Source organism: Oncorhynchus mykiss, chromosome 3 (genome assembly GCF_013265735.2).
Source record: "Oncorhynchus mykiss isolate Arlee chromosome 3, USDA_OmykA_1.1, whole genome shotgun sequence".
Taxonomy (NCBI): Eukaryota; Metazoa; Chordata; class Actinopteri; order Salmoniformes; family Salmonidae; genus Oncorhynchus; species Oncorhynchus mykiss.
This window is the reverse complement of record NC_048567.1, coordinates 22,057,360-22,072,345: the sequence shown is the minus strand read 5'-3', so window position 1 is coordinate 22,072,345 and position 14,986 is coordinate 22,057,360. Positions and strand designations below refer to the sequence as shown.

The 14,986-nt window shown below is 43.0% G+C and overlaps 1 protein-coding gene across 1 annotated transcript; it reads right to left on the bottom strand.

Annotated features, from left to right (window-relative positions):
* Nucleotides 1-4,477: 4,477 nt before the first annotated feature.
* LOC110503910 (potassium voltage-gated channel subfamily V member 1) lies at nt 4,478-14,862 on the bottom strand. Its single transcript, XM_021582547.2, has 3 exons — nt 13,423-14,862; nt 9,045-10,079; nt 4,478-5,157 (listed from the first exon to the last, which is right to left on the bottom strand). The coding sequence occupies exons 2-3, from the start codon at nt 10,030-10,032 to the stop codon at nt 4,625-4,627; spliced, it is 1,521 nt and encodes a 506-aa protein (XP_021438222.2). The 5' UTR covers nt 10,033-10,079; nt 13,423-14,862; the 3' UTR covers nt 4,478-4,624.
* Nucleotides 14,863-14,986: the final 124 nt, after the last annotated feature.

The following is a 14,986-nucleotide window of genomic DNA, read 5'->3' as shown; positions in this document are numbered from 1 at the left end:
AAGAGATAAGGAGCTGGCCCTGTGGCCCAATAGCCATGTAAGGGAATCTGTGACTGTCAGGAGTAAAAACAATACTTTCTTGAGAATGGTTGGGAAAAGCACTGAGGTCTGGAATAGGCTAAAAAGCCTGTGGCCTGGAAATCTTTTTCCTACATGCTTAAATACAGTATAATCCCTATGTATGTACAGTATATCATTTGCAATGTTTATAGGTGACTGCAGGGGAGGAATGTGGGAAAAACATTTTGTTTTAGTGCTACATGGAGAAAATATTATACTTTGAAAGCAAGTTGTATTGTGTTGTACTGTGCTTTTAACCCTTTAAAAGCACAACAAAGTTCAAATGGGAATGCAAGGGTAGATATTTTGTGTTTTCATTTATACAACAACTTAATGTGTTATCAATGTGCTTCATATACTAGCACAACCAAAGGACCTGGATTGCAATTGAGATTATTTAAGTACATGGTGCAAGTGGTCAGAGCTGTTTGAGATTCTGAACAGATTATTATAGCAATTGTGAAGATCTCCACAGACCTGAATCCAATATATATTATCAAAATTCCATTTGAAATCAACCACAGCTTGAAACACTAGGCACAACACATGTGTTGTCTATTTTTAGTTTAAACAACAGCGGTTGATGACTTCCCAAATGCTATACAGGCCTCAATAGTATCACTGATGTTATATAATTGATAAAGTATGGTCACATTTCATTTGCTCTGTTAAACCTACCCTTTGGAATGACTTTGATAGCAACAGTGAATCTATTAAGTGGAGATTTATCAACAACCATTCTCATGATAGCACATTGGTAATAGTCCGTGACAAATATCAGCGCTAAGCAGGGCTTGGTAAAAACAAACTTGGATGGGAGACCAAAATGATAGCTGTAGATAGAGCAACTCTCCAGTAGGAGGTTATGCCCAGCCTATTGTTTATTTTCTTATAGTGGTTATTATGTTGAAGACCTGACATCGTTTCAAAAGGTACAAATTCAACATCTTTTTTTTTACAAGGTTTGTCTGTTAAATTGGTTACCATGATAGCATAATCCTGTTACCCTCAACCAACAACTTATTTTTGATAACCTTTTTCAAATCCAATGTATTTTCAACATAATTTGTCAACGTATTATAACGTATCTATTTTTGAACAAGGTTGATTTAACCAGTTTGTGCCGAGGAGTGTCAGTCACGACCTCTCCTCTTACCAACAAAATCACTTACACTGGCACACCATTTTCCTGACATCACACTTTAAGTCCCATTTGGGAATACATCGGCTGTGTCAAAGCACAACTCCACATCTCAAGAGACTGTAAATGAGCTGGATGATCTCTCTGCATTTGACACAAATAGAAAGGCTGAAGGGAGGGAAGGAGAGAGTACTTGAACTCCTGTGGTGATAGAAGCAGAAGTACCGGACTGTTCTTTCCATAGGTGGGCTAGACTTGGAAAAGTCTCGCCACTGAACTTGGAGTTCTGCTGAGAGTTTGTCCTATTTGGCTTTTGAATTATGTTTTGCCACTAAAATCATAAAACACTGACAACTAAAATATTGTTATGCTGATTAATAATAATAATAGAGGGGGGGGTAACCTCAGAAGGTTATTTGAGGAACAATTAAAATGGGTTTATTTGTAGAAGCCTTTTAAAGGGTTCTTTTAAGAACTAATAGAGGTTCCCCCACAGTTTCAGTTTGAAGAACCCCTAAAAGTTCTTCCATTAACCTTTTCTTTTTAGAGCGTGATTATATTTCCTAGAACCGCCAAGGTTAGGGTCTGCCGCAGCAGTGCTTGTCATTGCTAATCTACCACTGCTGGGGTTGTTGGGTGGAAATAATGTTTTAACCAGTTCAGGATATTCATGTGTGTGTGCTCTGCATCATGACTTGACTCAGAGACTCCTCCTCTCAGAGCCCTTTTGGTGTTTCACTGTGACCCTGCAGGAAACAGAGACAGGGGTGAAGGCAGATCTGCTCTCCAATGAAATCATGTTGTGCTGTTCGATACACCACAACATACTGCATCTTTCAACAAGTGTTTTAATATCAAACACAATATAATATAATTCAGTCTATACTGTACATCTTGTCTATGTGACACATACAGAGGAGACAGAACATGCAATAGTTGTCAGAACACAACACTGAAAAAGGTTAGCCATGAAAGTTGTCCCCTCATCATCCTTTAGATATGTCCTATACATTGTACACATTGTCATATTCTGATGGTGTTCTTAAAGCTGAAATCCTTAAATGGTGAAACAACCACGTCAGTTTGCACAGTTTTTACCCCTCTGACATCATTGCAAGTGTGATAAAAGAGCACAGTATGAACCGATTTACATTTTTACCATGCTTTGCGACGCTCCTCAGCTCGGAAACAAAAATAATAACTGTGGTGGGGCAGCCAGTGGTGTTTCCCCCTACTGCGGATTCCATCTTTAACCCAATTGACTTAACTTTTCCATAGCTTTTTCTCCACAGCCGCTCTTCCATAGCTTTTTCTCCACAGCCTCTCTTCCATAGCTTTTTCTCCACAGCCGCTCTTCCATAGCTTTTTCTCCACAGCCGCTCTTCCATAGCTTTTTCTCCACAGCCTCTCTTCCATAGCTTTTTCTCCACAGCCGCTCTTCCATAGCTTTTTCTCCACAGCCTCTCTTCCATAGCTTTTTCTCCACAGCCTCTCTTCCATAGCTTTTTCTCCACAGCCGCTCTTCCATAGCTTTTTCTCCACAGCCTCTCTTCCATAGCTTTTTCTCCACAGCCTCTCTTCCATAGCTTTTTCTCCACAGCCGCTCTTCCATAGCTTTTCCTCCACAGCCGCTCTTCCATAGCTTTTTCCTCCACAGCCGCTCTTCCATAGCTTTTTCCTCCACAGCCGCTCTTCCATAGCTTTTTCTCCACTGCCGCTCTTCCATAGCTTTTTCTCCACTGCCGCTCTTCCATAGCTTTTTCTCCACAGCCGCTCTTCCATAGCTTTTTCTCCACAGCCGCTCTTCCATAGCTTTTTCTCCACAGCCTCTCTTCCATAGCTTTTTCTCCACAGCCGCTCTTCCATAGCTTTTCCTCCACAGCCGCTCTTCCATAGCTTTTTCCTCCACAGCCGCTCTTCCATAGCTTTTTCCTCCACAGCCGCTCTTCCATAGCTTTTTCTCCACAGCCGCTCTTCCATAGCTTTTTCTCCACTGCCGCTCTTCCATAGCTTTTTCTCCACAGCCGCTCTTCCATAGCTTTTTCTCCACTGCCGCTCTTCCATAGCTTTTTCTCCACAGCCGCTCTTCCATAGCTTTTTCTCCACAGCCTCTCTTCCATAGCTTTTTCTCCACAGCCGCTCTTCCATAGCTTTTTCTCCACAGCCGCTCTTCCATAGCTTTTTCTCCACAGCCTCTCTTCCATAGCTTTTTCTCCACAGCCGCTCTTCCATAGCTTTTTCTCCACAGCCTCTCTTCCATAGCTTTTTCTCCACAGCCTCTCTTCCATAGCTTTTTCTCCACAGCCGCTCTTCCATAGCTTTTTCTCCACAGCCTCTCTTCCATAGCTTTTTCTCCACAGCCTCTCTTCCATAGCTTTTTCTCCACAGCCGCTCTTCCATAGCTTTTCCTCCACAGCCGCTCTTCCATAGCTTTTTCCTCCACAGCCGCTCTTCCATAGCTTTTTCCTCCACAGCCGCTCTTCCATAGCTTTTTCTCCACTGCCGCTCTTCCATAGCTTTTTCTCCACTGCCGCTCTTCCATAGCTTTTTCTCCACAGCCGCTCTTCCATAGCTTTTTCTCCACAGCCGCTCTTCCATAGCTTTTTCTCCACAGCCTCTCTTCCATAGCTTTTTCTCCACAGCCGCTCTTCCATAGCTTTTCCTCCACAGCCGCTCTTCCATAGCTTTTTCCTCCACAGCCGCTCTTCCATAGCTTTTTCCTCCACAGCCGCTCTTCCATAGCTTTTTCTCCACAGCCGCTCTTCCATAGCTTTTTCTCCACTGCCGCTCTTCCATAGCTTTTTCTCCACAGCCGCTCTTCCATAGCTTTTTCTCCACTGCCGCTCTTCCATAGCTTTTTCTCCCCAGCCGCTCTTCCATAGCTTTTTCTCCACAGCCGCTCTTCCATAGCTTTTTCTCCACAGCCGCTCTTCCATAGCTTTTTCTCCACAGCCGCTCTTCCATAGCTTTTTCTCCACAGCCGCTCTTCCATAGCTTTTTCTCCACAGCCGCTCTTCCATAGCTTTTTCTCCACAGCCGCTCTTCCATAGCTTTTTCTCCACAGCCGCTCTTCCATAGCTTTTTCTCCACAGCCGCTCTTCCATAGCTTTTTCTCCACAGCCGCTCTTCCATAGCTTTTTATCCACAGCCTCTTCCATAGCTTTTTCTCCACAGCCGCTCTTCCATAGCTTTTTCTCCACAGCCGCTCTTCCATAGCTTTTTCTCCACAGCCGCTCTTCCATAGCTTTTTCTCCACAGCCGCTCTTCCATAGCTTTTTCTCCACAGCCTCTCTTCCATAGCTTTTTCTCCACAGCCGCTCTTCCATAGCTTTTTCTCCACAGCCGCTCTTCCATAGCTTTTTCTCCACAGCCGCTCTTCCATAGCTTTTTCTCCACAGCCGCTCTTGTGCTCCATCTTCCACATTACCACCAGAGCTCACCCCCTCCACTACTCCGTGTGCTGGCCCTCTCCCTCCCTTTCAGCCTCAGCATCTCCATCACACTCCTGGCATAAACATCCCTCAGGTTCACCCCTCCTCCCCTTGCTGCCCCACCCACCTCCGAGTCACCCAGCGAACCCCGCGCCAGCCTCTTGAGGGCCTCCCCGTGCCGCAGCGCCGCCTCCTTCATCTTGAGAGTGAAGTAGCAGGCAGAGAAGCGGTCGTTGATGATAGCGATGGGCAGTGCCAAGATCAGGATGCCAGACAAGATGCAGAGAAAGGCCAGCACCTTGCCCAGGGTGGTGTCGGGGCGGATGTCTCCGTAGCCCACCGTGGTCATGGAGGTGGTGGCCCACCACCAGGCACAGGGCACGCTGCTGAAGGTGGTGCCGGGGATGTCATGCTCCAGGGCGAACTCCACCGTGGCGAAGATGGAGATTCCCACGGAGAGGAAGAGGAGCAAGAGACCCACCTCCTCGTAGCACTGGGTGATGGTCAGGCCCAGGGACTTGAGGCCTGGGAGACACAGGGATACAGAGGGCTGGGGTAAATTATACATCAGTTCAGGAGATTAAATGACAGATTACTTATTCAGGTCGTACACCTGAAAGTGCATTGTCTAACGTCAGAGTCTTACGGCTGTCTGCACTGATGCGTTAGAATGATGCCATCTGTTGGAGGACCATTCTGAAAAGTGTATACTCTTTGATGGTACGCAAATCTTAGAGTGTGGCAGGTGCACACTTTCAAGTGTAGAATAATAAACTCTTAAAACCAGTCTAAATACCTTTTCACTTGCCTAACATGAAGGTACTATACTGCATCTATTCAAATTATACACTGTATTCCACAAACAGCTAATGTAAACAATGATGATGTGCGAAACTCATGACTGACAATTTAGTGGGGAAAATTTAACAGCAAGCTGGCAGTTAAAATAAGTGCAAAACTCTAAATATGCACAACTGCGCAGGTGGTAGGACTATTCACACACGGATATTGCTTGTACGCTCTCCAAACTCTTCAAGTAGAAAATAAATATTTGGTTAAGTTTGCCAAGTAAGTATACTTTTTAATGTTCTTTTTGTGTACTGAAACACTATATGGGATCAAAATGAGACCTAGCTAGTACATTTGGTTCTTTGGAAGTTGTCTATAAACCAAACAGTAAAGCAAACACGTCTTTGTTTAGAAAATGATACAGTTATCGGGATGCACCTTGGTTCAGGATATTGTCAGACAGATATATTGTCACACACACATGGCAAGAACACGCCTGCCTTTATATTTTCAAGTAATTTTAGTCAGACTATGGGACTTAAAACTGAGCAAATGTCATAGACTCCTCAGGGATATCAAGATATACCAGCATGTAGACAAAGTGGAGAACATGCCCTGTAAATCCGCGCTTTTCCCCTAAAACAGCTGTTAATAAAACAGATTATCACCCAGAGTGAGAAATCTATTTCTCTCTTTTCCTGACGCAACATGACATACTTACCAATTTGTTGAAGTAGCATACTAGAGGGAATATGGTACAATTGCAGTCAACAAAGATTTGTAATATATCCCATAATTCTAGAAAAGTGTAATGATGGCCTAGTGTGTCAGTGCATCCTAGATCAAAGACAAAGTTGACCTCGCATCGCCTTTTCTTTTTTCTTCATTGAAAAGGACAAGATGTGACGAGCTGGCTCTGTATCTGTCACCGTCTCTGGTCTACTTCCTCCTCTCTTATCTTCTCTTTTGGTGTGGTAGCATCATCTCCCTTCATTCTGCATGGCCTCACAGCCTACATCCCAAACCAAGGCTCTCATCCCTCGCCAAAATCAACAACATCCAAGCCATTCACGTGCACGGACGCAAACGTACACAGACACACACAAATGGACTCAGGAACATTCTCTCATCTGTCAGGCCCCCTTCCCTCAATCTCCTGAGGAAATATGAATGAATATCTTTTCTCCTTCTCCTAGCCCGCCTCGTTCCCTTCCTCACTCTTGCTATTTAGTTCTATCCCAGGCTTTCTATTACCCTGAAAAATCTTACGACTCCAAGAGACTTCACAGTATAATCTCTCCTGGGTCAGAAGCTAGTTTAATCACAGAAAAACTAAGAATTGGATTACAACCTCATATCACATACACAGTTGAAGTCGGAAGTTTACATACACCTTGGCCAAATACATTTAAACTCAGTTTCACAATTCTTAAATTCACATTTAATCCTAGTAAAAATTCCCTCTTAGGTCAGTTAGGATCACCACTTTATTTTAAGAGTGTGAAATGTCAGAATAATAGTAGAGAGAATGATTTATTTCAGTTTTGTGTCTTTCACATTCCCAGTGGGTCAGAAGTTTATACATACTCAATTATTATTTGGTAGCATTGCTTTTAAATTGTTTAAACTTGGGTCAAATGTTTCAGGTAGCCTTCCACAAGCTTGCCTCAATAAATTGGGTGAATTTTGGCCCATTCCTCCTGACAGAGCTGGTGTAACTGAGTCAGGTTTGTAGGCCTCCTTGCTCGCACATGCCTTTTCAGTTCCGTCCACACATTTTCTATAGGATTGAGGTCAGGGCTTTGTGATGGCCACTCTAATACCTTGACTTTGTTGTCCTTAAGCCATTTTGCCACAACTTTGCAAGTATGCTTGGGGTCATTGTCCATTTGGAAGACCTATTTGCGACCCAGCTTTAACTTCCTGACTGATGTCTTGAGATGTTACTTCAAAACATCCACATTATTTCCCCTCCTCATGATGCCATCTATTTTGTGACGTGCACCAGTCCCTCCTGCAGCAAAGCACCCCCACAACATGATGCTTCCACCCCCATGCTTCACGGTTGGGATGGTGTTCTTCAGCTTGCAAGCCTCCCCCTTTTTCCTCCAAACATTGTGATGGTCATTATGGCCAAACAGTTCTATTTTTGTTTCATCAGACCAGAGGACATTTTTCCATAAAGTACGATCTTTGTACCCATGTGCAGTTGCAACCCGTAGTCTGACTTTTTTTAATGGCGGTTTTGGAGCAGTGGCTTCTTCCTTGCACCAAAGTACGTTCATCTCTAGGAGACGCGTCTCCTTCCTGAGCGGTATGACAACTGCCTGGTCCCATGGTGTTTATACTTGCGTACTATTGTTTGTATACCTTCAGGCATTTGGAAATTGCTCCCAAGGATGAATCAGACTTGTGGAGGTCCATTTTTTTTCTGAGGTCTTGGCTGATTTCTTTTGATTTTCCCATGATGTCAAGCAAAGAGGCACTGAGTTTGAAAGTAGGACTTGAAATAAATCCACAGGTAACCTCCATCAAAGGTCTCTTCTTATTATTGGTGTCCTTTAGTAGTGGTTTCTTTGCAGCAATTTGACCATGAAGGCCCTATTCACGCAGTCTCCTTTGAACAGTTGATGTTGAGATGTGTCTGTTACTTGAACTCTGTTATTTGGGCTGCAATTTGAGGCTGGTAGCTATAATTAACTTATCCTCTGCAGTAGAGGTAACTCTGCATCTTCCTTTCCTGTGGCGGTCCTCCATCATAGTGCTTGATGGTTTTTGCAACTGCACTTGAAGTTCTTGAACTTTTCCGGATTGAATGACCTTCATGTCTTAAAGTAATGATGGACTGTCATGTCACTTATTTGAGCTGTTTTTGCCATAATATGGACTTGGTCAATATTATTCTACAATGTAGTCAATAGTAAAAAAATAAAGAAAATCCCTGGAATGAGTAGGTGTGTCCAAACTTTTGACTGGTACTGTGTATATAATTTAATATGTTTGTCAAATGTATTTTCCTTCTTTTATTATTTTCCCCCACCACCCCTCTCCTAATTGGAGTAAAAATAATAGAAAACAATACGTAGGCTTCCACTTCCAGCTTAAGACACACTACTTACATTTCACGGACAGTACATTTTACATTAGTTATCTTTTGTTTGTTTTTTGTCCCAGCCTTCAGCTACCGTCAACCCCTCCCATCTATCTCTGAAGACCATCCAGTTCTGATTTCTAGCTGCCATGTATTTTTTCCACTGTGCTGTTTCACAAAAGTTCTGACTCTTTCTATTCTTATAGTTTCAGATTCTTCAGATTTTTGGGCCTTCAGACTACAATGACACTGTTGTACACGTAACACCCGCCATCTTGTCTGACTACCCTGCTGTACTTTTTACACACATCTACAAATCACCTAATGAGTTGCTGGAAGAAAGAAATAAGTGATCTATCCTTTGAAAATAATGATGTACCTTCAAAATCAACTTTGAGATCCTGGACAATCTGACATCCTGGACTACTGCAGCTTGGCGTGACAAATGATAGGTAACGGCATCAGGTTTAGGAATCATGACAGGATTAAAATGGCTGCGTATACTGTATGTTTGGATAGACGACTACATTACCTGTGGAGTGGCGTCCTAGTTTGAGCATGCGGAGGGACCTCATGAGCCTGAGCACCTGCACCACGCGGCCCATGTTCTCCAGCTCAGTAGAGCCACCGTGCAGACTCTCAACTGCCAGAGTCACATAGAAGGGCAGGATGGCTAGCAGGTCGATCACATTGGGAACACTACGGGTGAAGCGGCACTTGTCGCGCACGGAGACAAAGCGCAACACCAGCTCGCCGGTGAACCACACCACGCACACATATTCCAGTGCGTCCACGAAGAAAGGTGTACCCCCGTCACTGCCCCCACTCTCGTCACCGATCCCGTTCCCACCCACATTCCCCAGGTCCAGCGAGATGAGCACAATGTTGACAATGGACACCGCCACGAAGATGATGGACAGCGTGCCGAAGGCGCGTGCCGCTCGTGAAGACTCTGGCTTCTCCAGCAGGTCCCACAGGCGCCGCCGGAGATCTGAACACGCGGCGCCGTTGAAGTCTTCGTCCTGGCTTTCGTCAGCCTCAGCCTCGTTCCGCACGTCCAAGCTCTCCTTGAGCTCCTTGCGGCGGTAGTAGCGTTCCCGGCAGCAGGGATCGATGCAGAGCTCGTCGATGCCCCAGTACTCAATCTCCTGGAGGAAGGAGAACACGCAAAGCTCCTCCCTGACATGCAGGTGGCCTGTGCGGTAGAAGTTTATCACATACTGGAAGGTCTGTGAGCTGCGGTCAAAGAAAAACTCATTCTCCAGCAAGTCAGCGTCGTCACAGAGCTCCAGGGCAGAGTCCCATGTGGACAGGGCCAGCTTGCCCAGACGGGTTTCTGGGTGGGATGCCAGCAGCTCCTGGGAGAGAACGTAGCGGCTGCCTCCCACGTTGATGGTGAAGAAGTCCAGTGGGTAGTCACAGACAGGAGGGGGCCCGCTGTAGAAGACGCTAGAGTCTATGGACAGGAGGGAGGTCCTGTCCCTGGAGAACTCAGCTGGGCTGGATGAGCTGCTCATCATGGCGGCCACAGGCCTGCCTGGGGTGGAGGGGAAAACCTGAAGTGGGACTAGGAGTGCAATTGGGTATCAAGGAAAAGGTAAACAATGAGGTCAACATTTGTTCAGGTTCAAAATAGTGACTGGCACCAAATCCAATTGAGACCACATAGAGAACAGCTAACATGTAAGGTAGAATCTTCATACTAATTCCAAGAAGAATTCTCTACTCGGTCCCTGCTTGTTCCATCCCCTGTGTAGCCTATTAGCCATGTGGCAAGGGAATACATTGTACAGCTTGGCTAGAAGCAGTCATTAGTTATCCCTAATCCTCAGTTAAACTCCCTCTGCTCCCTGAATGAAGGAATCCACATTTCCTTGGCTGCTCCTACCAAGAGCATCGTGTCTAACATCAAATGAGGGGGAGAGAGAGAGAGCGAGAGAGAGAGAAAGAGGGGAAGACAGGGAAAGAGCCTCTGGCCGTGTCCTGCTTCTTAAAGCTCTTTGTGGAGATTTAAATATTTTAGCTGGCCTACCTAATTAATAGAATTAATGTTCCTATTCCTGTAATCATTAATTATCTTTGTTAAGTTTATCTAACAACGTCACGGTGTTAATTTTAAGCCGCACATATTTAAAAGATACATTCTGAAAAATGGATATCAGAGCAGTTGATCTGTTGGCAAGAACATAGACACTAAAATGTGCTCACCTGTCATGATTGAAACAAACTACCATATACTGAAAACATGCCCTGTGTGTAAAAGTGGTGAAAGATGAGGATTTTCCTACATTTTAAGTGAGAGGAGGAAGATAATGCCTAAGCTACAAAAATGTATATAATAACAATAACAAATCCAAAAGGGGCTAAATGTAAATTGCTATTTAAACCAAAAGCTTAATGGTCCTACCAAACAAGTTTCTGGGTATGGAGATATTCTAGTTGTGTTTACTCTACATGTTTCTAATGTCTCTAAATGGCTGTGTGAATTCAGAAGTTTACATAAACTAGTTAATGACTCCAACCTAAGTGTTTCAACCACTCAGCAAATTTCTTGTTAACAAACTATAGTTTTGGCAAGTCGGTTAGGACATCTACTTTGTGCATTACACAAGTAATTTTTCCAACAATTGTTTACAGACAGATTATTTCACTTAGTTCACTGTATCACAATTCCAGTGGGTCAGAAGTTTACATACACTAAGTTGACTGTGCCTTTAAACAGCTGGAAAATTCCAGAAAATTATGTCATGGCTTTAGAAGCCTCTCATAGGCTAATTTACATCATTTGAGTCAACTGGAGGTGTACCTGTGGATGTATTTCAAGGCCTAACTTCAAACTCAGTGCCTCTTTGCTTGACATCATGGGAAAATCAAAAGGAATCAGCCAAGACCTCAGAAAAACAATTGTAGACCTCCACAAGTCTGGTTTATCCTTGGGAGCAATTTCCAAGCGCCTGAAGGTACCACGTTCATCTGTACAAACAATAGTATGCAAGTATAAACACCATGGGACCACGCAGCCGTCATACCGCTCAGGAAGGAGACGCGTTCCGTCTCCAAGAGGTGAAGTTACTGTGCAAAAAGTGCAAATCAATCCCAGAACAACAGCAAAGGACCTTGTGAAGATTCTGGAGGAAATAGGTACAAAAGTATCTATATCCACAGTAAAACGAGTCCTATATTGACATATTTTACCTTTATTTATTTAACTAGGCAAGTCAATAAGAACAAATTCTTATTTTCAATGACGGCCTAGGAACAGTGGGTTAACTGCCTGTTCAGGGGCAGAACGACAGATTTGTACCTTGTCAGCTCGGGGGTTTGAACTTGCAACCATTTCAGTTTAAGTCAAGTCCAACGCTCTAACCACTAGGCTACCCTGCCACCCCATAACCTGAAAGGCCGCTCAGCAAGGAAGACGCCACTGCTCCAAAACCTCCATAAAAAAGCCAGACTACAGTTTGCTGCACATGGGGACAAAGATCATACTTTTTTGAGAAATGTCCTCTGGTTTGATGAAACAAAAATAGAACTGTTTGACCATAATGACCTTTGTTATGTTTGGAGGAAAAAGGGGGATGCTGCAAGCTGAAGAACACCATCCCAACCGTGAAGCACGGGGGTGGCAGCATCATGTTCAGGGGGTGCTTTGCTGCAGGAGGGACTGGTGCACTTCACAAAATAGATGGCATCATGAGGTAGGAAAATGTGGCTATATTGAAGCAACATCTCAAGACAACAGTCAGGAAGTTAAAGCTTGGTCGCAAATGGGCCTTCCACATGGACAATGACCCCAAGCATATTTCCAAAGTTGTGTCAAAATGGCTTAAGGACAACAAAGTCAAGGTATTGGAGTGGCCATCACAAAGCCCTGACCTCGATCCTATAGAAAATGTGTGGGCAGAACTGAAAAAGCGTGTGCGAGCAAGGAGGCCTTACAAACCTGACTCAGTTACACCAGCTCTGTCAGGAGGAATGGGCCAAAATTCACCCAACTTATTGTGGGAAGCTTGTGGAAGGTTACCCGAAACGTTTGACCCAAGTTAAACAATTTAAAAGGCAATGCTACCAAATACTAATTGAGTGTATGTAAACGTCTGACCCTCTGGGAACGTGATGAAAGAAATACAATCTGAAATAAATAATTCTCTCTACTTTATTCTGACATTTCACATTCTTAAAATAAAAAGTGGTGATCCTAACTGACCTAAGACAGGGCATTTTTACTAGGATTAAATGTCAGGAATTGTGAAAAACTGAGTTTAAATGTATTTGGCTAAGGTGTATGTAAACTTCCAACTTCAACTGTATTATGAGAAGAAAAAAAAAGACTGTAGAATTGAGTAAATTGGATTTTCATGCAGGCAATCACATGAATGAATTAGTCAATCAATGGTCATTGCAGAAGATATTTGAGGAGCATAAATGACAGAAAATGCAGGATAAATGGGGGCATGTAGACATTGTAAACTGGCATCCTATTACACAATAACTACATAACAATATTATATTACTGGCACAACGTCATAATGAAAACGAAATGTATTCATGGTTTTGAATTTTACTCGCAAATAAAATAACTACCTACATTTTGTAAGCCTAGGAGGTGAGCAGTTTGGATTATGTAATAACAGAGCAACACAAGTGTTTCGAATGAAAAATAGCTGTAGATATTCTGGTTATTATATGAATCATGAATAAATTTACAAGTTGCTGTTAAATATTTATTAGATTGAAATAAAGTATTGTCTTGCATTAAAAAAAAAAATTTTGTCAGAGATAGTAGGTTACTGGAATGAACCATCTCTGAAAGATTAGCCTGTACTGTACCAAGTGGACCACAAAACTACAGTAATAGCCACGAAACTAGCCCAAATAATATAACTTAAGGGGGAAAAGATTGGTCTTACCTGGCTATATATTGAGAGTTTCCCTCTTGATAAAAGGGATAGTTGAGTTTTCCATCCTCTCCATTAGCCAAGTTCCTTTTAATATTCTGCGTAAAACAGCCAGTTAGTTATGTGTTTTGACACTAATGTTGATCATGATTATTATCTCCTTGCGAGCATAAGTGAAAAAGTGCTCCAGTTATTCGAAGAAAACATGACAAAACTCCGTGCGTTTCAGACAGCTCTAAGACCGCAGATGCGCACCGCACCGTGCACTAGACCCTCTTAACTCTGTCCTTGCTATCTTGGATCCTTTGGACGTCACTACCCCTTTAAAGTTGAAATAAAAAATGGTAAGGGTTAATGGTAGGGGATAAAGTTATGGTATGGACGTCCCAAGGGTTCCGGTTTGCACTAACCCTCTTGGCTCGCGGTGCTGTTTAAAAATGTTGAGTAGCAACGAGCACTCGCAAGGAGGGGCGTTTTTCTGAATATAGTGCATGCAAATGTATTATGGGTCCAATTTACCTTATATTAGAAACCATGAAAATAAATATTTCATATGAAAGTTTTGAACTCTGGCTTATCAATGATATTACGTTATGCAGATTGATATTTCCAGAGAGATGGAATTGTAGACAATTTCACAAAATTGTTCCATCAAAAAATGTGTCCCATCTCAAAGGTTTTCTAACTGCAACACATATTTTGGTCCATTCAAACATGTCGCTGAAAAAGGGCTCATCTACATGCACCATTGTATGTTCTCAGCTCATTTGTATTTGCAAAAATCCCCCAACCACATGCTTTGAATCAGACAAAGTCAAGGGTCCTCAATTGACATTTTTACCTGCCATTTCAGTTCTGTAATGAGATTTATTTTCCTTCCTTGTTCAATGAGAGGAAGCCAAGGCAGGGGAGAAACGTCAAAGTACTTTTTTTGTAGGATTTTGGTTCTTAAAATATCCACGTTTATTTGTACAGATCCAGGACACTATTTTTAAATGGTAGGTTCCTGAATTCCCATTTCGTTTTTACTTGTCACAGTTCACCTTCCGTTCACCCCAGAGAGCCATCAGATCTTTTCTTCACTTCCCATGGCAATTATGGAAGCGTTGAGACAGGCTTGGTCTGCCGTAACTGCACATCCACAGCTCTCCAGACATGCAATTACTGTCCATCTATATGTGGCATTTCTCACATTGTTCACCCATGTGCATGGAAAGAATATGTATAAAATAGGATACAATGGGTCCTATGTGACATGCAGGACATCAGGATCCAGGTTTATCTGTAAAGTGTCTAAGAAAAATGATAGTTTCAAGTTCATATGGCTACAGAGTTATTATATCAATAGTATACTACTGTTCGATTGAGACTTTTTAATTTATCTGCAGTCCCACTAACATTTATCTAAGCAATTTGGTGGCAGTTTCCAGAGGCACTGTAATATCTGTACCATTTCTCCCATTGATAAGTTACTTGGCACCATCTTCTGTTCATGAGAGGTATCACCAAGATCAATATTGTGATGGGTCCGTTTTATTTTATCACCTAGATCAATATTGTGATGGGTCCGTTTTAT